Source organism: Petaurus breviceps, unplaced genomic scaffold (assembly GCF_028583685.1).
Source record: "Petaurus breviceps papuanus isolate PSGF00001 unplaced genomic scaffold, PetGlider_PUasm1.0 38, whole genome shotgun sequence".
Lineage (NCBI taxonomy): Eukaryota > Metazoa > Chordata > Mammalia > Diprotodontia > Petauridae > Petaurus > Petaurus breviceps.
The window spans coordinates 26,528,427-26,552,730 of record NW_027186304.1 but is presented as its reverse complement, the minus strand read 5'-3'; the positions used below and the strand labels follow the sequence as shown (position 1 = coordinate 26,552,730).

The 24,304-nt window shown below is 38.5% G+C and overlaps 1 protein-coding gene across 1 annotated transcript in view; it reads left to right on the top strand.

The window, feature by feature from the left end:
* The window catches only part of ARHGAP28 (Rho GTPase activating protein 28), a 65,171-nt gene that overhangs the window by 19,893 nt on the left and 20,974 nt on the right, over positions 1–24,304 (top strand). Inside the window, exons 4-8 of the mRNA XM_069099666.1 lie at positions 2,334–2,499; positions 2,612–2,703; positions 7,549–7,626; positions 15,913–16,075; positions 21,573–21,655. Coding sequence (XP_068955767.1) covers positions 2,334–2,499; positions 2,612–2,703; positions 7,549–7,626; positions 15,913–16,075; positions 21,573–21,655 — 582 coding nt within the window. The remainder of the gene's footprint in view (positions 1–2,333; positions 2,500–2,611; positions 2,704–7,548; positions 7,627–15,912; positions 16,076–21,572; positions 21,656–24,304) is intronic.

Below are 24,304 nucleotides of genomic sequence, written 5' to 3'. Positions count from 1 at the left end.
ATACAGGCATACGTAGGGTGGATACTAGCACAGGTTCTTAGATCTAGTTTCCTAGGAAAGATAGCTGTTTAAGGGGTCAACAGTTTTTTAAAAACTATATTCATTAGTTCAGGGGAAAAAATCAGCACCCTGAACTTCAGAGAAAATCCAAACAAAGAAAATAGAGAAAATACAAGCAGAGAAACAAAGACCAAAAGACAGGGCTTCTGCCTAAGAAATTAGCACAGATTAACACAGTTCCAACTGTATGACCAAGGCAATACATACATAGTTACCAGAGAGAGAGGTATCAAGATCTGGGTTTTTCAAAGCTGGGGGGCTCGTTAACAGCTACTCAGAGTCTCATCTGGTCAAATCGCAAGAACACTCTTCAAAGCAAAATGCTAACCTCAGAGTATATATACCCTTTTTAGAGCCGGAGGGTATCACAACCCTCTGACTCAGTGCCTAATTAGAAATTAACAAAAGGTGTGAAAGCCTTCCTACATGCAAGCTTCTCCTAAGCAAACTTCCCTTAATGGGCTCCAGTTGAGACCTATTAATGGGTGGGGAAGATCTTATATTCCATTAACATTACACCTGGGTATCATTCCCCCCAGCTGTAGAATTACTATATTAATTTCACTCCCACTTCCCCCCCACCAGGGAGCAAATGTCCTCTTGTCTCGCCCATTCTCTCTTATGAACCTACAATCCTGTTATACATGATCTCATTGAAATGAGCTTTTTCCCCCAGCTACATATCACAACTTCTTCATATCTCATTCTATACAATTCATGTCTTCTTTCCATAATTTCCAATAAAGAGTATGGTGAACATATTGGAAGTCTCCATTGGTTCAGTTCACATTTTATGATTATCAGTGTCCATTCATTACCCCTCTTTCTTTCCCCATGACTAGTCCACCTCCATTTTCAGTTTACATGTTACCATTACTCACATGCAAGTCATTGCTGTTGACTTGCTATGGCTTACTTGCACCTACGGAGGCAGCCAGGTGGCATAGGGAATAGAGCACAGGACTTGGAACCAGGAAGACCCGAGTTCAGATCCTACCTTAGATGCTAACTAGTTGTATGACCTTGAGCAAGTTACTTAACCTTTGTCTGCCTGTTTTCTCATCTATAAAATGGTATTAATGATAGCACTTATCTCCCTTGGTTGTTGTGTGAATCAAGAGAGAAAATATTTGAAAAGCAGTTTGCAAACTTTAAAGTGTTATATATATACTAGTTATTATTATTATTAGTTGTTGAGTAATTTTTCAATTGTGTCCAATTCTTTGTGACCCCATTTTGTGTTTTCTGGGCAAAGATACTGGAGTGGTTTGCCATTTCCTTCTCCAGCTCATTTTCACAGGTGAGAAAACTGAGGCAAACACAGTTAAGTGACTTGCCCAAGGTCACACAGCTAGTAAGTGTCTGAGGCCAGATTTGAATTTGGAAGGTGAATCTTCCTAATTCCAGGCCTGGTCCTCTATCCATTTCACCACCTAGCAGCCCCTTTATTAGGTATAGTGCAATATAAAATGTTGCAATTAAATCTAAAAAAACTTAATATTTTAAGTAAGCATAAAGACCCAAAGGTCTTTAGAACATTCCTATTTATTATCTGTCTATGGTGTGACATGCCATCCAAAATTTTTATAAGCAAAATCCTCTTTTCTCTTTTAACATTGTTTCAGGAGATTGAGGGGCTGTGAACTGGGAGACAGAGAGAAATCCAAATTCCTTTATTTACAGTATGGAAAGGATTGGCTTTCTATACCTCTTGTCACTGTGGTTGGTTGTACTAACATTTCTGCCAGGGTATTCAGGGAGACCCAAAGGCAAGGCTGCTCTGGTGTACCAATATTTTGATAGATGTAGAAATGGGCTGTCATTTAGTGTGGCCTGGGTAGAGCAGGGAGAGTCCTGTTCAACATGTGCCAATTGAAGTGGATGAGTTATAAAAATACTTGTAGGGGAGAGATGGGTGAGATGTGATGCAGTAGCATCTGCAGTGTTTGGTTTTGGGTCTTTGTCCCTGGACTCAGCTTATGAATGTGCTTTGGTACCTACATCAGTTCAAGTGGATGTACTTTCTCCTCTGTACTATCATTCAACACATCTACCAGAATAGGGAACCAAATGAAGGTATCAAGTCAGATTCAGCATGACCTTGTTTATCGGAATTGTAGGAACTGAATTAGCTTCTGCTTTTCTGTTCCTGGAGAAGCATGTTCAGGGGCCCTGGGCAAAATAAGAGCAGTCAGAGGGACACTTTGGTTAAACCCCCACGATCTCGCCTTCCTTTTAAAGAAGTTTTCCATTTTTTCAACATGCATTTGCAGAAATTCATTGTTCGAAAAAGCAGATTTGGATTAACTGAAGTCGGAGATCTGTCTGTTGAAGACATGAAGAAGATTCGCTATCTTTCTCTCATCGAATTGACAGCCTTTTATGATGCTCTGGGGATTGAACTGAAGAGGAACCGGACAGACAAAGTAAAAGGACGAGGTAATGCAAGCGATGGGTCTCACTGATCCAAACACTGGGGAGCACTGCAAGAAGGTATTGCTTAACTGGTTCCTTTCTCTTTCTTTCCTTCATTTTTTCTTTAACTTTGAAGAAAATGGACTTTTTGGTGTTCCACTTACTGTCCTGTTGGAAAACGATCAAAAGAAGTTCCCTGGAATTAAAGTTCCTCTTATCTTCCAAAAAGTGAGTAGAATGCAAATCCATATCATCAGTGGGTTTGAGACACTATACGTTTGGTACTTATTAAGCCCATTATTGAATGATTACTTGGGTTTTTAATATTATGTGTTTGATAGTTATTAAATACATTATTGAATTTTTACTTAGGTTTTTAGATATCATATGTTCGATATTTATTAAACCTATCAATAAATTATTTAGTATTTTAGATATTATATATTTGATATTTATTAAACCTATTGTTAAGTTATTACTCAGATTTTTAGAGAGCAGTTAGGTAGTACAATGGATGGAACACTGGGCTTGAAGTTAGGAAGACCTGAGTTCAAATCCAGCCTTCAGCACTTACTAGCCATGTGACCCTAAGCAAGTCACTTAATCTCTATTTTTATCAGTTTCCTCATCTGTAAAATTGGAATAATAATAGCACTTACCTCCCTGTATTGTTGTGAGGATCAAATAAGTTAATAAATTTAAAGTGCTTAGCACAGTGCCTGACTCAGACTATAAATAGCCATATAAATATGAACTATTGTTATCTTTAGATATTATGTTGTAGAAGTTATTAAAACTATTATTAAATCATTACTAAGGGTTAAAAATGCAAATACCTCATTGATACTTCTTAATCTTATTGCACACTCTTCTTAAATTCCCACAAGAGCTCTGTTTGGCACCATTTTCATTATCTAATTTGGTTCAGTAATTAAATAAACATTTGTTAAATGCTGGTGATGTTCAAGGCACAGTCGACCAGGTGCTGGGGATATGAAGCTGCCACAAGTCTTTGCTTTCCAATGACTTGTAATTTAATGAGGGGAAGCATGGTACACAAATAGCTGTGATAGAAGAATAAGATGTGGATGAGGGAAAAAAGATTCCCAGACAAAGTGTTATAGGAAATTTCAGAGGGAAGATATGGTGGTGGGGTCAGGTGAATACATAGGAGATGGTAGGAGCAAAGGCATGGAGGCCAGAGAGAGCAGGACAAGAATTAAGAGCTGGAGAGTAAGTCTACTTTGTTTTTGTCTGGAACGTAGAATACCTTCAAGGGATTAAGATGCAGGAAGGTTGGATCCAAATTGCAGAGGACCTGGAATGACAGGTTTAAGAACTTCACCTTTATTTGGTAGGCAATGAGGAGTCATAGAAGGTTGTTGAGTATAGAAGTGATGTGATTGTTGCACTATATTATGAAGATAGTAGCATGAAGGATGAATTAAGGAACACATAGAATAGAAACAGGATGAACATTCTGAAGCCTATGACTGGTCTGGTGGAAAAGAGGTAAGAGCTTAAGATATAAGGCAGCTAGGTGCAATGGAAGGAGTATTGGATTTGTAGTTAAAAGATATGGGTTTGAACATCAGCTCTGGCACTTACTGTCCTTGTTGCCTTGGGTAAGTCATATACCTCTGTGGGCCTCAGCTTTTCTCACCTTTCAAATGAGGGGATTTCTTTGTTGTTGAGTAGTTTTTCAGTTGTGTTCCATTCTTTGTGACCCTATTTGGGGTTTTCTTGGCAAAGATACTGCAGTGGTTTGTCATTTCCTTCTCTAGCTTATTTTATAGATGAGAAACCAAGGCAGATAGGACTAAGTGACTTGCTAAGGGTCACACAGATAGTGAGGCTGGATTTGAACTCATGAAGAAGATGGGTCTTCCTGATTCCAATCCCAGTGCTCTATCTACCGTGCCGCCTACCTGAATCAGAAACCAAGCTCCTTTGCAGCTCTAAGTCTGTGGTGATTGTAGCAGTAGAAAAGAGAATATGGCTGCAAGAAACTTTATAGAAATGGAAACGATAGGGCTTAGAAAATGAATGGACATATGGAGTGAGGTGTCGTATGCGATGACACCAGGATTACAAGTGTGAGAGGCTGGAGAAAAGGCTGAGGGAGGGCTAGGTGGGTGAAGAGATTTGAGAGGTTGGAAGGATATCCAGGGGAATATCTAGCAGGCACTTGGAAAGATGGGGTTGGATCCCTGGGGTGAGGTTGTGAGTGAAGATGTAGGTTTGGGAATCACCTGTATCAAGGTTGTCATTGAATCTACGAGAGTGGATGAAGTCAGTAAGGGAGAGAGTATAGGAAGAGAAGATAAGAGGGCCTTGGGCTGCATCTTAGGAAGCCCTCATGTTTAAGTGGTTGGAGGATGGAGAGGGGCCAGCCAAAAAATTAGAGAAGAAATGATCAGAATGGTAGGGGTATCTTGAAAATACAGTGACTAAAATGGAGTGAAGGTAGAGGAAGACAGGATGGTCACAGTGTCACATGACATAAAGAAGTCAAGGACGATAAAGCCAGATTTTAAAAATCATCAGATTTGAGGATAAGGAGATCATTAGTGACATTACGGAGAATTTTTTCAGTAAGGTGGCGAGGATGGAAGCCAGATTGCAATGGATTAAGGGAGGCAAGAATGTGAAGGACAAATGGAAAGGGTCTTACAGTGGAAAGTTAGAAAACACATGAGAAGATGGCATTGGAAAAGTCACGGGATGGGATTCATTTAGGGGAAAAAGAGATATAGTAAAGATCTAGGCATATTTGCTAGTTGAGGGTGGGAAGCCATTAGAGAGGGAGAGAATTAAAATATATTGAGAGAGTGGTAATTGATTGAAGAGGTGAGGTGAAGAGAATTGATAGAAGGATTCAATTTAGCATGGAGGGGGTCTGTCTACCTCCTTCTCTTAGATTAGAGAGTAGAGAATAGGTGTAGACATGGAGGAGAGGAGAGAAGTATAGGAGGGAAGGTGAGGAACTGAGGGAATTCATTGGGAGGCAGAATAAAGAGAATTGGAATTGGAGTCTAAAGTCTAAAGACCTGAATCCAAATCCCAGTTCTTACCTTGACTGCCTATGTTACCCTAAGTGACTTCACCTGTCTTTCCTCATCTATAACATGAGGGCCTTTATTTCCTCATTTGTAACATGAGGTGATTAGACTAAATGATCTCTGAAGTTCCTCCCAGCTTCAAATCTATGCACCTGTGTCAGATGACTATATGTTGACTGTTCATTAAAACTCAGTGATGTCAGGTTTTCTCTACACTTTTCTTTCCCATGAAAGGAGAAAGCAGATACTTTCACAAATTGCTTACTTTATTTTTCACCCAATAGTTTCTCCAAATTTAATATATTTGTTGTACAATTTGGAATAAAAGGCATGTTTTTGTAACCAAAGGCATTTAGCGAGTTAGTTGTTTGTGTATACAGCTACATGTTAGATTAGTTTTTAAAAATACTTTTGTATTTTGAGACCTTATTTTCCAAACACTTGATGAGCAACACTGGTTCCTTGGAGCTCTTTTTCCTTAGTGTGGGTGTGACTCTCTAAAGAAATATTTTTAGGGAAGCGTTTTGCAAAACACTTTTATGTTACACAAATCGTACTTGCAGGTGTCCTTATTACTTTTTAAACAAGATTTTTTTTTTTTATAACCCAGGAGATGGTCATTGATTTGCATAACCATGAATCTATAGTGACATCCAGTGGCATAGTTAAAATGTCAAAGCAAAAATATATCTATAAATTCAGACGAGTCTAAATTTAAAATAATACCTTTAAAATGCTGAATGAACTATTGCAATATACTAGTTAAAAGCTAAAATCCTTGCAGGTTTCTTCTCCATTTTCCTTTCTTTGCCCAAATTGTGCCCCTCCACAGCTGAATATCCAGCGACAACCTGAGCTTTTCCTCCTGAGCCACTTTCATGGTACCAAATACTGAATACTCCTATTCATACACTATATAAAAGACAGAGTTCAAAGAAACTTTATATAATTCAAGTCTAAGAAACCACAATATAATACTTTTAGTTGATAACACATTCTTCCAGCTTTCAGTACTATTTTTTGTTGCCAGATCTAGAGATGATTGTATCTTTTATCTTCCTTCCTGCTGTGGACCTGTCTCCAGAAGAACTCTAGTTACTTAAGCAAGGTTTACAAGGCTGGCGATAGAATTCATGCCATGACGGATGTAGCATGGGACCCCTGAAGCCTTCTTGTTAGTTTATACGCTCATTTGGGACAACTGAATTATGCACTTTTTTAAAAGATCACCAAGAAAGAATTGTAACGGACCAATGAGCACCATGAAGTTTGATACAACAAAGAAAAGTAATAGCAACAACAAAAATTCCACAGACATTTAAATATCTGTTTTGTACATTAACTATTAGCTGGGTACTGCATTGGATAGAACCCTGGCCCTACAGTCAGGAGGACCTGAGTTCAAATCTGACCTCGGTATTGTAACTCTGGGCAAGTCACTTACCCCTGTTTGCCTCGGTTTCAGCTTCTGTAAAATGAGATGGAGAAGGGAATGGAAAACCATTCCAGGATCTCTGCCAAGAAAACTCCAAATTAAGTCACAAAGAATCAGACATTACTGAAACAACTCAAAACAACACATTAACTATTAAGTAGGCATGAGGAAGAAAACAATCATATATTATCATCTACTATGTTCCAGGCAGTAAGCTAAACACTTTACAGATTTTTATATCATTTGATCCTCATAAAAGCCCTGATAGTGATAATGATTGTAGGTGCTATTATTATCCCCACTGAGGAAATTGAGAAAGACAGAAGTTAAGTGACTTGCCCAGGTTCACACAACTGTTAAGTGTTGATGAGAATGGATTTGAGCTCAGGTCTTCCTGAGTCCAGGTCCAACACTCTATTGATTGCACCACCTAGTGGCTTGATTTCTAATGTAAGAAATGTGTGAGAAATGTCTTGATTTTATTTGTATGCATTTAAAAAATAATATTAAATGACTGCAATTTTTTTTTTCAAATCAGATGGAAGGCATGTTTTTAAATGTACCATTATATTTTAGCTTTTGCAGAAACTTGAAGAAACAGGTTTGGAAACTGAAGGAATTCTTCGAGTCCCAGGATCTGCATCCAGAGTCAAGGTACCATGCATTTCCTCTGCCCCAATTGGAGATTTAAGTTCAGTTGATACTTGGGTGATTTCAAGAGTTATCTGTTTTATTGGAATTTGACATTACATAGACAAAAACGATAATGTTAAGACCTGGCATGGCATTTATCTCTTATAGATAAGAGATAAATCTGTAATTATATTACCTGAATTATCCCATTTCATTCGTCAATTATTCAATCCAATTCAGTCCAAGTATTGTTCAGTCATTTAAAATGTGTCCAACTCTTCATCACCCCATTTTAGAGTTTTCTTGGCAGAGATACTAGAGTGGTTTGTCATTTCCTTCTCTGGCTCATTTTACAAATGAGTAAACTGAGGCAAACAGGGTTAAGTGACTTGCCCAGAGTCACATAGCTAGTAAATGTCTGAGGCTAGATATAAATTCAGGAAGATGAGTCTTCCTGACTCCCATGCCAGGCCTTATCCACTGAAGAACCTAGCTGCTCCAATTCAGCTATTAAGTATCTTTTATATTATATGCAAAATACTATGGTAAGTTGTGGGTATGCAAATACAAAACAGTCGCTGCCTTCTAGAATGTCTACATCCTACTGGCAGAATGTGATATACTCAGGTAAGTGATTGCAAAATTATTTCCATAAGAGAGAATTAAACTGGAAACCTTAGGATTAGATATTTGTTCTGCAAGCATGGGGACTAGACTATTGCCTTGGGTTTCCTATGTGTATTCAAAAACACACGCTACACCAAACTCACCTTAGTTTTTTTTGTTTGTTTGTTTTTGCTTTTTTGGAGGCCAATTGGGGTTAAGTAACTTGGCCAAGATTACGTGGCTAGTCATTTTGTGTGGGTGTTAAATGTCTGAAGCTGGAACCGAACTCGGGTCCTCTTGACTTCGGGGCCAGCGCTTTACTCACTGTGCCACCTAGCCGCCCCTCTCACCTTAGTCTTAATTTTATAGTCAGGAGTCACAGGAATGATTTTATTCTTCTAGAAAGTGGAATTTTCAGTTGTTGCTTTGTGTATAATATACTCACAAGTTGGAAACATTTCTCTCTTCTGTGAAGTTAGTAAATGTTTTGTAATGCCACTTTGCTTCTATCATTTGCCTTCATTTGGTTTCTCCATTATCTTTAGAGGGTGACCTTAAAATAGTCTTGACTAGCAAAAACCACACTCACTCATGCAACTTTTTTTTTAAATAGAATTTTTTTTCCCAATTACATATAACTCATTTTTCCTAAGATTTTGAGTTCTAAATTTTCCCCCCTCCTTTCCTCTCTCATCTTTCCCCTCCCCAAGACAGCAAGCAATCTGATACAGGTTATACATGTGCAATCATTTTAAACATATTTCCACATTAGTCATGTTGTGAAAGAAGAAACACAATAAAAGGGAAAACTATGAAGAAAAAATAAACAACAAAAAAAGTGAAAATAGTCTGCTTCAGTCTACATTCAGACTCCATAGTTCTTTCTCTGGATGTGGTTAGCATTTTCCATCATGAGTTCTTTGGAATTGTCTTGTATCATTATGTTGCCAAAAGGAGCTAAGTCTATCATAGTCAATCATCACATTATGTTGCTGTTACTATGTACAATGTTCTGGTTCTCATGCAACAGTTTTAAAACCCTTGTTCTCAAAAGGAAAATTTTGGACATTGTAGGGTATAGTTACTACTTTATTTTTCTTGGAAGATGAACCTATGAAAGAAAAGTCCTCATTAAGTCCAGCTGTATGAAGATTGCCCTTTTATATACAGGATTCACCATCCTGAGAAATGGCTGATAGAAGGTCACTGAAGACCAGTGCAAGGTGGGGTGTATATACTTGTTTTGGTCCTAAAGCCAAGTGTGGAGAATTTATAGAACTGAAGGGATATCCCTTCTTCAATTCCACTATTACATACTTATAAGAATTTCTATTTGTAGGAGAATTACTAGGGCAGCTGGTGGTATACTGGATAGAATGCCAGACTTGGAGTCAGGAAGACGAGTTCAAATCTGGCTTCAGACACTGTGTGACCCTGGGCAAGTCACTTAACCCTATCTACCTCAGTTTCCTTATCTGCAAAATGAGCCGGAGAAAGAAATAACAAATCATTCCAGTATCTGCCAAGAAAACTCCAAAATGGGGTCACGAAGAGTTAGACATGACAGAAACGATTCAATGACAACAAAGGGATGAATTAAAAGAATACAAGTAGATATCATATAACACGTGAAGATTTGCAAAGCACCTTTATGTAGATTATCTCATACGATCCTCACATCAACCCTGTGAGGTGGATGCTGTTATTATCCACATTTTATAGATGAGGAAATGAAGCCTGAAATATGTTAAATCAGAGGTTTTTCCTTTTTTGTGTTGTGGATCCCTACAGGCTGGTGAAGCCTGGAGAAGCCCCCCTCGGTATTTTGTTTCTTAATACATAAAATACATATGATTACTGAAGAAAATAATTATAAATTAATTATTAGAATTTTGTATATCATTTATTATATATGACATCATATATATTTATTATAATATAATAATTATATTAAAATAGTTATCAGAGAATTTTTTTTTAAGAGACCATGGATCCAAGGCTAAGAAGCTCTGGCTTATATGACTACCAAGAAAACCAATTACAGTGAAATAAATTTTATCAAAATATGTATTTTTATTCATGGATTTCAGATTAAGAACCCCTGGTTTGAATGATTTGTTTCAGTGTCCTACAGCTAGTAAGTATGAGAGGCAGGTTTTGAACTCAGGTCACCCTGACTCCAAATCCAGCTTTCTATCCTCTGTGTCACCTACTTGCCCCTAAAGTATGACCAGATGCTATTTCTTTCGGGCACAGAACAAGAGGAAATGGGCTTTTAAATCATGGTATAGGGCAGGGGTGGGGAACCTGAGGCCTCAAGACCACATGTGACCCTCTAGGTCCTCAAGTGCAGCCCTTTGATGAAGTTTGAACTCAGAGGGCTGCACTTGAGCACTTAGAGGGTCACATGTGGTCTCAAGGCCACAGGTTTCCCCATCCCTGGTATAGGGGATACAAATTATAAGGCAAGATAAAGGAAGAAATGCTCCTGAAAGAAAAGCCCCCATAAATGTTAGCTTTGTGAGGCCTTCCCTGTGAAGGTATGCATACATGAAGAGTTTGCTGTTAGGCACAAGATACTCTTGAAGAAAGGAAAACTTTCTTAAGGGCAAAACTTTTGCCCTTAAGTCAAGTCCAAAAGTCTAGGTCTGTAGTTTATGTAAAGCATATGTGGAAATCATGAATCTTGGCCCCATATGTTCTTATATAAAAGTCTAAAGGAGAGCACTGGAAAGGGAAGAAGAAAGAGAGAGAGAGGGAGTCAGTCCATAATAGGCACGTTCTAAATTTACAGATGAAAGATAATGCTTTTGAGTTCAATCTTGGTTTGTTTAAGGCTGTCTAATCAAGCAGCCAATCAGAAGCCAAGGAAACAAGTTTCCTAAGCAGAACCAGATCCTATCTTTCCAAGCCTTCATATATTATTGTGACATTTGGATTTGCAGACATTCCAACTGATTCAGGTTTTGTGTGTGTGTGTGTATGTGTGTGTTTTAAAAAAATCACATGTGAATGTGATTAAAAATCTCTTTCCTTTTTATAACTAAGTGCAGAAGACATAATACAAGACATCTTGTATATGTGCTTTATGGCACATTATAAACATTTCATGGACAATCACAACTTACTCCTAAGCTTTTGTCTGAAAATGCTTACAAATCTTGCTTTTAAGTGGGGTTAATGATTCTCCAGTGCCAGATTCTTTGTGGCTACTTTTACATGAGTATATTCCTGAGCTGTGGTCAACATGAAAGTGACCGTATTTTAAAAGCAATCTTCTCTACTGATGGAGTTAATAATGTCACCCATCGTGTCCAGAAGGAGACTGTAATCCAGGTATTCTAATCATTTGGGCTCCAAGAAAGCAAATAGGAAGGCATTTGAGAGAAACAATGTAGGGAAGCATAAAGGAAAAAAGGTTATTAGAAAGGAATTGTAACCTTATATCTTAAATACTGAATAAACTCTGGATTGCTTTTCCTTAGCCAGAGTTTTTACTAAATTATGTGTAACTGCATTTCTTAGGCCCTCTTCTAGCCACAAGTGGAGAACATAAGCAATGTATTTTTAAATAAAATGTGTAAGATTTTAAGTCTCCATTTTTCTTGGTCGGTTCAAATTCAGCCAGTATGACACCAAAAACATGGTATCTCAAATGTACCACTGTAAAATTCTTGCCCAGTTTTTTTTTAATATATTAAAAACTTCATTAAAATTTACTGGAAGGCTGGTGCAGAGAGGAAATCACTGTTTTCAGCCAGACAGGACGCTCAGATGCCAGGCCAATCTTGATTTGTGAGGCCTGCACTAGGTTGGAAGCAGTTGAAAGCTTTTTCTTTTTCAGTGACTTTCTTCTTAATAAAGGAAGGACACTTGAACCAAGCACTGGGGAAATATATTTTATGGAAGAGGGTCGAATGGATGATCTGTGAGATTTTCTTCATTGCCAGTTTCAGTATTTCTCAGGATGGACTGTTTTCTAATCATTTTAGCTGCTATATTGGTTTCCTTGTTATTGAATCTAAAGAGGCAGTCTCTTGCAACATTTATTAAAAAAAAAAACCCAACGACAAACAACCTTTATCACAAATGAGAATAACATTTTTCCCCCTTAGGGTTGACTTAAGTTCATGAATTTCTTGGTCTCCTATTCTTGTTAACCTTGAACAGATAACATTATGTCCTTCACAATTTCCCTCTGCTCTTTTTTTTCTTATATTTGGCAAAACACAGCTTTTGCACCTGGTTCAGCTGCCTCCAGACTTTAAGCTGGGCCAACATGCTGCTAGGGCAGAAACAAAGGAGGGTTGGTTTCTTTCTATTAATTAAAAAAAAAAAGAGCCCCATGGGATCCCAGGTACTTCTGTTGTTTGAATTTCCCAGATATCCACAGTTTATGTGCTTTTTTTTTTTTAAACTGCTTTCCCCATTATTGCCCCATTTTACAGATTAGGAAACAAAAGCAGAGGTTTTGATTTGCTTTGGGGCACATTGTTGGACCTTCAACCCTGGTCTGATGATTCCAAATCAGGAGATGTTGCTACTGTACAACATTTCTCCTTTACTACTTTACTTTACTTATTGCCTTAGGACAGATTTGCTAGGTGAAGGATGGCAGGAATGGAGCTCTTCTTAATATAATCCTTCTCCCTGCTATTCTTTTCAGTGCTTATGTGGTGCAATGGAGTCAGGAAGACCTGGCTCCCCCCTGAGAACATAGCTCCATGACTATCAACAGGTCTCAGTGCCCCAAGCAACTAAGACTATAAGTTATAGATGATTTTAAAAAATTTATTTATTTTTAGCATTCATTTAAAAAAATTAGTTCCAAGTTCTCTCCTTTCTTCCACTGAGAGTGAAAGCAATATGATATCAATTATACATGTGAAGTCATGCAAAACATATTTCATATTAGCCATGTTGCAAAAAATCCCCAGAACAATCAAAGCAAGAAACATAAAGAAAGTGGGGGAAAAAAAAGTTTGCTTCAGTATGCATTTGGAGTTCATCAAATCTCTCTCTGGAGGTGAATAGCATTTTTCATATTAATTACCTTGGGTCATTATGGATGATTTATTTATCCTGCATTGGTAGAATGAGTTTCCACTTAGGAAGTTCCCTAAATCCATGAAATCACACTCTTTGGCCCTTTCCTGCCCTCCCACCCTCTCCACAAGGATATCTGCTTTATATAATATATTGATCATTGTTTGATTACATAGTGATCTATCTTATCTCTGTTGGGTTGAAAGTTTCTCAGGGGCATAAATCAAAACTTCACAATTCTAAGGCGTCAAATAACAAGCCATTTTTCTGCTGTATTTCAAATATTCCATATTTCTGCTGATTCAAATTAGTATGTAGTGGCAAAAAAACAGGGAGCTGTAGAGGAAATTGGTCACTGTTAGGCACAGTGCCTGGTACATAGTAGGTGCTTAATAAATGTTGCGGTTTGATTGGTTGAAAGTAGATCAGACGTGGCCTAAAATGAAATCTGGTTGGAATTGTCCATAAGCCGATGATTCTCAGCCTCTCTATTCTAGTTGCCTCCTTATATTTGTTTCAGGCAAAGCCTTGTATTCCCTTAATCTCATGATAATACAAGCAGTAAGATATAAGGTTGGCTTCAAGGAGGAAAAGCATTGGGAAAAAAGATGACAAGTGTAAGTGGGTATCCTGAACATAAACCGGCCAGGCTTCTTAGACTTTTTAGAGGCCAAATAATCTCTGAAAACCATTTTCAAGATTTAAAAAGCCAGGAGAGGCTTTTTAAGTTAAGAAAGCTCAGATACTCAAAAAAAAAAAAGGCACATGTGGAAGAGGCCTGTGTGTCTTGGCTGAACCAGCTGCCAGCACCACTCCTGGAATATGTCATTATTCTACGCTTGCAGAAAGAAGTAATATCATCTTTATTGGGCATGTTCCCATTCTGTATGCGAACCATCTGAAGGCCATGCTTTCTTGCTCGAGGCTAGAAAAGGAAGAGGGGAAAGGGAAAGGGAAGCTTTGTCAAAGCCCAGAGCATTTGCTTTGTGGGAAGAGAAGGTATTTTGCCAAGACCACAGAAATGAAATTATGGTCAGAGTGAAAAAAAAGTATGTATTTATATAGAATTAGTCATGCTTTCAAGATTGTTTTTTTCCTCTAAGAAACTATTAGAACACCCATAAAAGACATTCATTTAGAAATTATTATTCAAATACTGTCATTCTCAAACAAATGCCAGTACACAAACCTGCAGTGGAGAGGGGCTTATATTTCGGGTGACCAGCCACTGGGGAGACATCTGAGGGTATAGAATGGGTACTGATAAAATATAGGAAATCCAGCTGTTGGGGCAGAGGATGCCAGGGCCAGGGATAGCACGGTTCCTGTGTATAGGAGCTATGTCTGTATTTAGGGATAGCATTAATCTGTTTGAGCTGTACAATGAAGGACAGGATTGGAATGCAGAAGGACACAGGTAAATGAACCATGGAAGATCCCAAAGCTGGACTGGGGTGGAGGGTTGTGCTGGGAAGCAACCTAGCTAGGGAGGAGAAAAGCGGATAAGGAGACGATTCGGGTTAGTTGGGAATGTTCAGAAGCCAAAGACAGAAAGTTTAAGCCTGGGAATCGACGTGCTTTGTGGGGAACTGGGGAGGGGAGAGAGGAGGCAAAAACCAAAATCAAGAAGGGCCCGAGTCAAGAATCCAAGGCTAAAGTCTGAATACTAGTGTGTCGGTGTCAGAGTTAGAGCTCAAGGACAGAAGGGGATTAGAACAGTTGCCAAATTGTTTCAACAAAACAAGTCCGACTATTCCTTTTTTAGAGGAGCAGTGGTCTGGCCATGGGCAATCAGGATTTTCAAAGCTCTTTACCCCAGCAGAGCCATGTGAGACTTGACTCCAACCCCTGTTGAAAATAGCAGTTCAGAATCTATGTAGGTAGGGCAGCTAGATGGCACAGTGAATAGAGCACCAGCCCTGGAGTCAGGAGGACCTGAGTTCAAATCCTGTCTCAGACACTTACTAGCTGTGTGACCTTGGGCAAGTCACAACCCCAATTGCCTCACCTTTTGCCTTAAAGAAAAAAAAATAATCTATGTAGACATTGGGAAGGGAAGGGGATAAGCATTTTTAAAAGACATACTATGTGCCAGGGCAATTAGGTGTGCAGCAGGTAGAGCCCTGGGCTCAGAATCAGAAAGGTTCATTTTCCTGGGTTCCAGTTTGTCTTCAGATACTCACTAACTGTGTGACCCTGGGCAAGTTATATCCCCCTGTTTGTCTCAGTTTCCTCATCTGTAAAATAAGCTAGAGAAAGAAATGACAAAGCACTCCAGCATCTTTGCCAAGACACTCAAAATAAGGTCATGGAGAGTCTGAAATGACTGAACAATAACAAAATATGCCAGGCACGATGCTAAGCACTTTACAAAATATTATCTCAATTTGAGCCTCAGAACTAACCTGGGATATTGGTGCTATTATTATCCACACTTTACAGTTGAGGAAACTGAGGCAGACAGCAGTTGACTCTCCCAGGCTCACACAGTGAAGTGTCTGAGATCTAGTTTGAACTCAGGTCTTCCTGACTCCTGCCAGGCCCACTGCTCTATCCAAAAAAGTGACCTTTGTTAATGACATTGCAGAGAGGGAGGGAGAAGGGAGAATGTCCAGGGGCAGTCATGGAACATCTGACTATTTCCTTTGGTTGCAGAACCTCCGCCAAGAACTTGAAAGCAAATTTTATGAAGATGCGTTTGATTGGGACCAAGTCCGCAACAACGATGCAGCAGGACTGCTAAAGATGTTTATCAGAGACCTCCCCAGCCCCCTCTTTACTGTGGAGTATCTGCCTGCCTTCATTGCCTTAGTGGAAAGTAAGTGAAAACAACATCTCTGCATAAATACACCACATGTCACTGTATGGGGCATAAAGCAAAAGAAAGGTCACTGATTAGACATGACCCATGAAATAACATGATGAAAAATAAGCATCCCTACCCCACCCCTCTTGAAAAAAATGTCTAGTTACTTGGGAGCATTTGTTGTAATGTAATATCAACAACTAGCATTTATATCACACTTTAAGTTTTGCCAAATGCTTTACAAAGCATTTTATCTAATTTGTACCTCACGACAACCCTGTGATTTTTACAGATAAGGAAACTGAGTCAGAGGTTGAGAGACTTGTCCAGAGTCACATAGCTAGTGAGTAGGATTCAAACTCAGGTCAGACTCTAGATTTGGAATTGAAATGAAATTGGTTTTTTTCCCCAACAGTGTCTTGTTTGCCCTGAATGTTTTTACCTTGAGAAACTGTCAGATCTGCCTGGTCGATTTCCATGAAGTTCCATCACACAGCTCAGATCTTGAAGGTAGTTTCATTTGGCCCAGAGTTGCCCTTTAATGGCTGCTGAGCTCTGTAGCCCAGAAATTAAGGTCTCTGTCTAAGAATGGATATTTTACGTCTCCGAGGCCATTATATTGTATTTTCTAGGTAATCTGTGTCAAGAGGTGGTGACATAGCTGTTGTAAGGAAAGGAATGAACAGAGACTCTCCTTGACACTTAATTCGCTCAAGAAATATCCCTTGAGTTAACTAAAAATGCAGCAAGTGAATAAGCATTCAGTGGCTGCAGCAAGAACAGGTCAATAATCCAGAAGGCACTTTGGCCACCATGGGGCTCCTCAAGTCTAATTAATAGTAATAACTAGCATGTGGTTAGTGCTTTAAGGTTTGCAAAGCATTTTACAAGTATTATTTCATTTTTGTCTTCACAAAAACCTTTAGAAATAGGTGCTACCATTCTCTCCATTTTATAGATGGGGGAGGGGGGAACCCTGAGGCAAACAGGGGTCAAGTGACTTGCCCAGGGTTATCTAGCTAGTATGTATGTGAGGGCTGATTTGAAATCTGGGTTTCCTGAATCCAGGTTCAGTGCTTTCTCCACTATGTTACTTCCCTACCCCTAATACAGGAAGGTCCATGACTGGAAATGTCCCAACTTTCTTGCTTCTTCAGTGGAGTCTTTATCCAGAAGCCTCACACACATAGTGGGCTGAGAAGGAAAATTGGACTTACCCCATGCCTCAGTTTTCCCATCCATAAAATGAAAGATTGGATTAGATGTCTGAGGTTTCTTCCAGCTCTAAAATTGATTGCAAAACATTATCTTTGTTTTTTTAGAGGAGGGAAGGCAAGGCAATTGGGGTTAAGTGACTTGCCCAAGGTCACACAGCTGTTAAGTGTGTCAAGTGTCTGAGGCCAGATTTGAACTAGGGTCCTTCTGACTCCAGGGTCGGTACTATATTCACTGCCCCACAAAACCTAATTTATAGTACAGAGAGCTAAAGTGTTGTATTTTAAGTGCTTTGACCAAGGTCGCAAAATTGGTCAGTATTAGAGCAGGAAGAATTTTTTTAAGCTTTCTATCTGAAGCTTTAATCATTACTTCATTAATCCCTTGTAAGAATTCCAATTGGATTTTAATCATCAAAAGGCATATTCATTTAGAGACCATGCTCTGTAAAGGCCCTGATTGTTCAGGAGCTGCAAAATCATTAAAATTATTATAGAAGATGGTAATTAGTGAGCTCTTAAATTAATAAGAAAAAGCATTGTCCTAAAATTAGTATATTTCCAGATCATCTCAGTTTTCAAATACCAGTGGCAGGAAAGAAAAGAAGTGTTAACTTTCCTGTTCTAGGAAGAGAGATTTAAATTTGGGTTGTGTTTATCAAAGTCCGGTATCGATTTGTTCTCTATAAGAGGTAGTGAATGACACTATGGAATAGTGGATACAGAGCTAGCCCCAGAACTAGAAGACCTGGGTTCAGTTCTTGACTTTGTCATATGTGGGATGTGTGACCCTGGACAGAGTTCTCAGCATTCTAGGCAACTCACTGATAAAGCGCTAAATAAATGCTAGTTATTATTAAGGTTTGCTAAGTACTTTACAATTATTATCTCATTTTTATCCTCACAGCAACCCTGGGAGGTAGTTGCTGTTAATTATGCCCATTTTACAGTTGTGGAAACTGAGCCAGACTGAGATTAAGTGATTTGCCCATAGTTGCACAACTAGAAAGTATTAAGGCTGGATTTGAACTCAGGTCTTCCTGACTCCAAGTTCAAAGCTCTTATCTTTTTTTGTGATCTGATCTGGCCCCATGGACCCTTCTCAGAATCATGTCTTTAAAACATACAAAATAACAAGCATAGTATTTCAGTAGTAACCAGTTATAATGAAATAAAGATGAATTGTTTCCCATTCAAGTTTGCAAACTCCCTGAAATCTCTCCACAGATGGCAGGTTGCAAAGCCCTGCTCTAAAACCCTAAGCAGCCAAAATGCCTTCTTGCATTGGTGGAGCGATATTCCTAATGCAGTAATTCCTTGTACCATTGGAATCACAGGTACAGACCCTGTCTGTGTGCTAAGATGGAATACTTTCTGTGAGTAGAATTTACTAGTGTAGAAAGAAGATCTGGCTCTTTTTTATTTTTAAATCATGAAGTATGGGGTTTTTCTATCAAGTTTACTGTCCTAGAAAAGACTGCAGGCTTGTGATCCTCCCACCGAGCTCAGCTCAACGATTCAGCTGACAAACGGTTACTGTTCAATTCTGCAGGTGTTATACCATAACTCGAGGTCAGGTCAGTTTCAGCCTCTGAGGACATGCTCCTTTGGAGATGTACCTTTAAAGCAAAGTATAAAAATAAATTTGTTTTCTTAGCCCCACAGCTCACTGCCTGATTGCTGTCCCTACAAATCATTGAATAAAATGAGCCTGGAAAAATATCTTAGAAAGAAATAGCTATGTGACTTGTAAAAGCTTCCACATTTCTTTGTGTCACCTTGAAACTGAAAAATGCCATATTCCAGGTGACTGATTTGCTATCAGGCAAGCTCACTGTAACATCAAAGAGCGGGCTTGCAGGGGGGGTAAAGAATGGCCTTTTGGGCTCCATAGTGTAAACCCCGAAGGAAACATGTTTTCCCAAAGGGTAGAATCAGACTGTTCCATTGGGTTCTGTTATACTCTTAAAGTCAGGGATCCCAAGGATCTCACGGGGGATTGGGAGAGAAGGGTTTTATCCATTACTATAATTACTTTTCTTTATCCAAAGTTTGCCCCCAAAAAGTCTCATAAAATTAAAGGACTAATAGCCCATCAATCATAGCTTTAGACACATTTAGGAAAGTCTTAATATCTTTCCCAGGAAATAAATGACTGACAGAAAGAAAAGAATTACAGCTTCTTTGCAACCAATGCAATCACGGATTCTATTAATTACAAAAACAGTCATATGCCTAGGTTTCATCTGTAAAATGAAAGTTAGTCATTTCCCAATTTAGTCTTTAAACCTTAACGGCTATTTTGTCATTTACACATTATTGATTGAGATAAAGGCAAAGGTGACTTAAGACAAGAGATGTCAAACTCACAACCCCTAAAACTCCCAAGTGTGTCCTGAAGCTGGTTAAAGTGTAACTGAGATATGTCTAACAAAGTAATAAAAATACAGTAGTACAATGTAGATAATGCTAATTTGTGGTTTTCTAGGTCAGAATGCAGCCTGCAGGGATCTCTTTCTATTGGAGTATGATACCTCTAATTTAGCATATTAAGAGGCATCTTGGCATGTCAGTAAATGGGCTATCTTAGAAAGAAGTTTGGATCTCACTTCTGCCATTTACTAACTGTGTGACCTCAGGCAAATCATTTCACCTCAGCAAGCCTTAATTTGTTCATCAGTGAAATGGATATAAAAATACTTGTACTCCTTACCTAACAGCGGTTTTGTGACATTTTGTAAATGTTAGATACTATTATTAAGAAATAGAACTTAATGATCATTTCATCTAAATTGCCACATTTTCTTGCAGATAAAAACAGAGATCTCCAATGTAGATCTGCAACTGTTTTCCTCTAGAAGACTTTTCAAATTCACTTTGTTCAAGGTTATACCAAGGCAGCTCTCAGCTGTGCCTTAGGTATTAAGATAAAAATCTTATTTGTTACTTCAGAGAGCCCGTTACAGACACTTCCTCTTAAAGATTCCTGCTTGAATAAAGCATAGTCAAATCCTTTATAGTATGACACTCTGTTTCATCTGCCTCTGATTGTGTTTGATTTACAAACTGAGCTTATCTAAAAATTCACATACAGATTTTCTTCAGACATTGATGTCCCAGCTCTAAATGATAACCCCTCCCCTTACATACACACACACCCACACACACACATATCTGCCAAATTCTTATTTAAGGGCACATCATTCATTTGTTTGCACTATCCCCTTGTCCCCTCCATTCTACACACATACATGAAAGGGTCAGTGTGATCTCCTTGACGAGGTGGTATTATGTCATATCCATATCCAACATCTTGTCAGGAGAAAAAGTGTTTGCATTTCACTGAAACATGTTTGCATTTCAATGACTTTCACTCATTACCTAGAAACACATTTAGATTTCCCTTTTACTTCAGAGTTCTCCATTGATATATGGATTCCTTGGATGGTCTGGTTCCCATCTCTAAGGAGAACACAGGGGTGGCACAAGCAAGTCTGGGTTTTCTGATGTGCTCTCATGTCGTCTATGTGGGCATAACCCATAAGATCTTCAAACTTGAAACAAATTCTATAGGATTCCAGGGAAAGAGACAGGCTTCTGTCCAAATGAGGCAGATGCCCACTCTCAGACATAAAAATGGTAGAATATGAGTTGGTCTTGTGCTCCTATTAGGAAGACAGTGCTGTTGAGTCCCCAAAGATTATCCCTTTTATTTCTATATATCTGCAAGTTAAGCATTGGAATTAGGGGTCATCCAACACATAAAAGTGTCGCTTATTATAGTCTTTGTAAATCTATTTACAGTATCAAAAGTTGCATAATATAAGACAAAGCACTTTGAAAAGCTCTTGGTCATTCAGAGTTGGAAGAGAAATTATGCATCAGTAAGTACAACCTCTTCTTTTTAGAGATGAGTAAACTGAGGCTGAATTCTCCCATTGTCATGCAGTTAGTAAATAGGTAAGGCAGGATTTGAACTCAGCTCATTCTGGCTCCAAGCTCAATACTTTATCCACCATATCACTCAAATGCCTCGGTTCAAAGTATATAATAAATCCTTTAAAAGTTATAGGGATTTTTCATTTGCCAACCTGTCCATCATATGTCATAAAAGTGATATGGTATATCAGCAACCAGAAGACCTATCCAGTTTGGGCAGACTTCGCACCATCGTGCTGAAGACATGTGAAGAGTTGCCAGTAGCCCTCTGGCAACACAAGATGTCAGCAAACAGTGTTTTCTGTACACATCTAAGGAGTTCCTAGTGTGTCATGATGCTCCTGTTGTATTTTTAGGAATCTCCAAGATCAAATTGCAATTGCAAGCTTTGCACCTTCTGATCATGCTTCTGCCTGATGCCAACAGAGATGCTGCCAAGGTAGGTCATATCACTCAGTGCTCTCTGTGAGTATGGATTTCTTACAGTGAAATTCACAAAACATGACATCAGCTATGGATCACCCAAGGCTGCTCAGATGTACAGGAGTTCCCAAAAGTCTTAGCATAGTTTTAAGGCATGATAAACTGAAAACTACTAAAACTTTTGGAAACCACTGGCTTCTTCATTGTCCATTCCTAGCAATTCAGCAGATGCAAGAGCACTGCATAGATTTTACCATATTCTTGCAAAAAAACAAAACACAAACCTGAATTAATTAATAAATCTAGGCTCCTTAAGGATGTCCTTTCCATAATTTCTTGTGGCAATGACCTAATCTTGTATTATTATCATTAACCCATTGATTTCTGTAAACAAATCCTCATGACTTCTTTGTCAGCATTTCTAAATGAATTTATGTGATGACTGTCACTCATGGAGGGCCATTAGGTTCCACATTTGGATCATAGAAGTTTCATAGACTTCATTCAGAGGTGAATTTATTTAGAGAAATGAACCTGTTTTCAGCCACTACTACTTTTCTGGGAAGTGGTTTTGGTGTTATGATTTTGACTACTACTGCTACTATTACTACTACCACTACTATTACTACTACTTTTGTTTAGTCTTTAGTTAGGCCCTATTCTTTGTGACCCCTTTTTGGTGTTTTCTTGGCAAATATACTGGAGTGGTTTGACATTTCCTTCTCCTGCTCATTTTACAGATGAGGAAACTGAGGAAAACAGGGTTAAATGACTTGTCCAGGGTCACACAACTAAAAAGTGTCTGAAGCCTTATTTGAACTCAGGTCTTTTTGAGTCTAGGCCTGATACTCTATCCGCTGTGCTACCTTTCTGCTGCTTCTGCTATTGCTGAGGCTGCTGTTACTGCTACTGATATTGTTACCATAATGCCTTGGCATATTTTTTTTTACTTATTATACTTTATATTTATTGGTTCTAAATGATATTTTTATATCATTCTGGAGGAATATTCCATGAGACAAAGGATTCATTTTATGAATTTTCCAATAGCATCGTGGATAGAGCCAACCTTTAAGACAAGAAGATTTGAATTTAAGTCTTGAGACCTACTGGTTTTTTGACCCTGGGCAGGTCATTGATCCTCTTAGTGTGCTAGGCAGGTCTCTAAAAGTATCTGATTTGCTTTGGTAAAGAGAATTTATCCAGTGGGGAAACTGAATAAAAGTCTTCTCTCTTCAGTGGAATTGTATAGTTTGAAGTGATCTGTGTGTATTAAGTCATTAATAAAATACTTTGATTTGAACTTCCCTTTAGTTGATATGTGATGATAATGACTAATTCCCAATAATTATAGCTGTCAAAAAGTGGAAAGGATCGCCTTCGTGGGTGGTGGGTTCTCTTGTGCTGGAGGTGCTCAAACCAAGTCTTAATGTTTATGGAAATGTTATAGAAAGAATTTCTTTTTAGGGACAGATGGATAGTTGAGGCCCCTCACAGCTCTGGGATTGTGTGATAGAATCATTGGCCATAGGCTTTTATCAAACACATTCCTTTCCTTCAAATCTCTTTCAATCCCTGAAAGTTAATGAAAATCATGTTTATTTTGATGTCTTAATTACTGAAAGAATTCATAAAGTCACTTGAGTACTTTGAGGTTTCAGAACTGAAGTGAAAATATTAGTGACTCCTAGGGAAGGAAAAATATCTACTCCAACCCTCAGTATTTTAAGCCACCATATCTAAAGCTGGGGCAGCTAGGTAGGAACAGTGGATAGAATGCCAGGCCTGAAATCAGGAAGACTCATCTTTCTAAGTTCAAATAATGGCCTTACTAGCAGTATGACTCTGGGCAAGTCACTTAACCCTGTTTGCCTCAGTTCTTCATATGTAAAAAGAACTGGAGAAGGAAATGGCAAACCACTCCAGTCTTTTTACCAAGAAAACCCCATATGGAGTCACAATGAGTTGTACACAACTGAAATGACTGAACAACAACAAAATACAAAGCTAATGTAAAGGGATTCTCATTACTTCTTAGTTATGTACAACTGAGAATCAAAAATTTACCGAATTTATTTAAACTAAATAGTAATCTCTCCTTCTTCCTAGAACCCTAGAAGAACTTATACTTTTGAGTCTCCTGAAACATTTGATTATGCTTCCCCTCCCCCCCATTTCAACTGCAACTAATATTGAGATGGAAAAGTACTAGCTGACCTTCCCAGTGCCTCCATTTTCCCACAATATCTCTTGTAGCTAGAAAACAAAACCAGGAGTGCCAAAATTTCCCATCCTTATGGGATTTCATCTCTACTTTGAGGAATCCATGAATTTTGGAAGGCTCAGCTGAAATGCATGGCCCCTTGAACCTTTTCAAAGCTTTCTTTTTCCCAACAGAAGTCTGGCAAGGATTGCTTCTCAGCGATCTCTCCAGTTTTTCTCTTTGTGGGGCTAAAGAAAAAGCTGAAAAACAACAGAGGAAATTTTATCCAAAAAATAAAATCTTAGACTCATTCAATCTTCTTTAAATTTTAGATGAAGGCTTGGGCTTTTATACTGTCTGAACAGGTTGTCTCTCCTTAGTTTAGCTGAAGGAAACACTCCCCTGGGTAAATAATTTTCAAATGTGAGGTCATAAAGCAGCAGAAGGCTTCTGGGGCTCCCT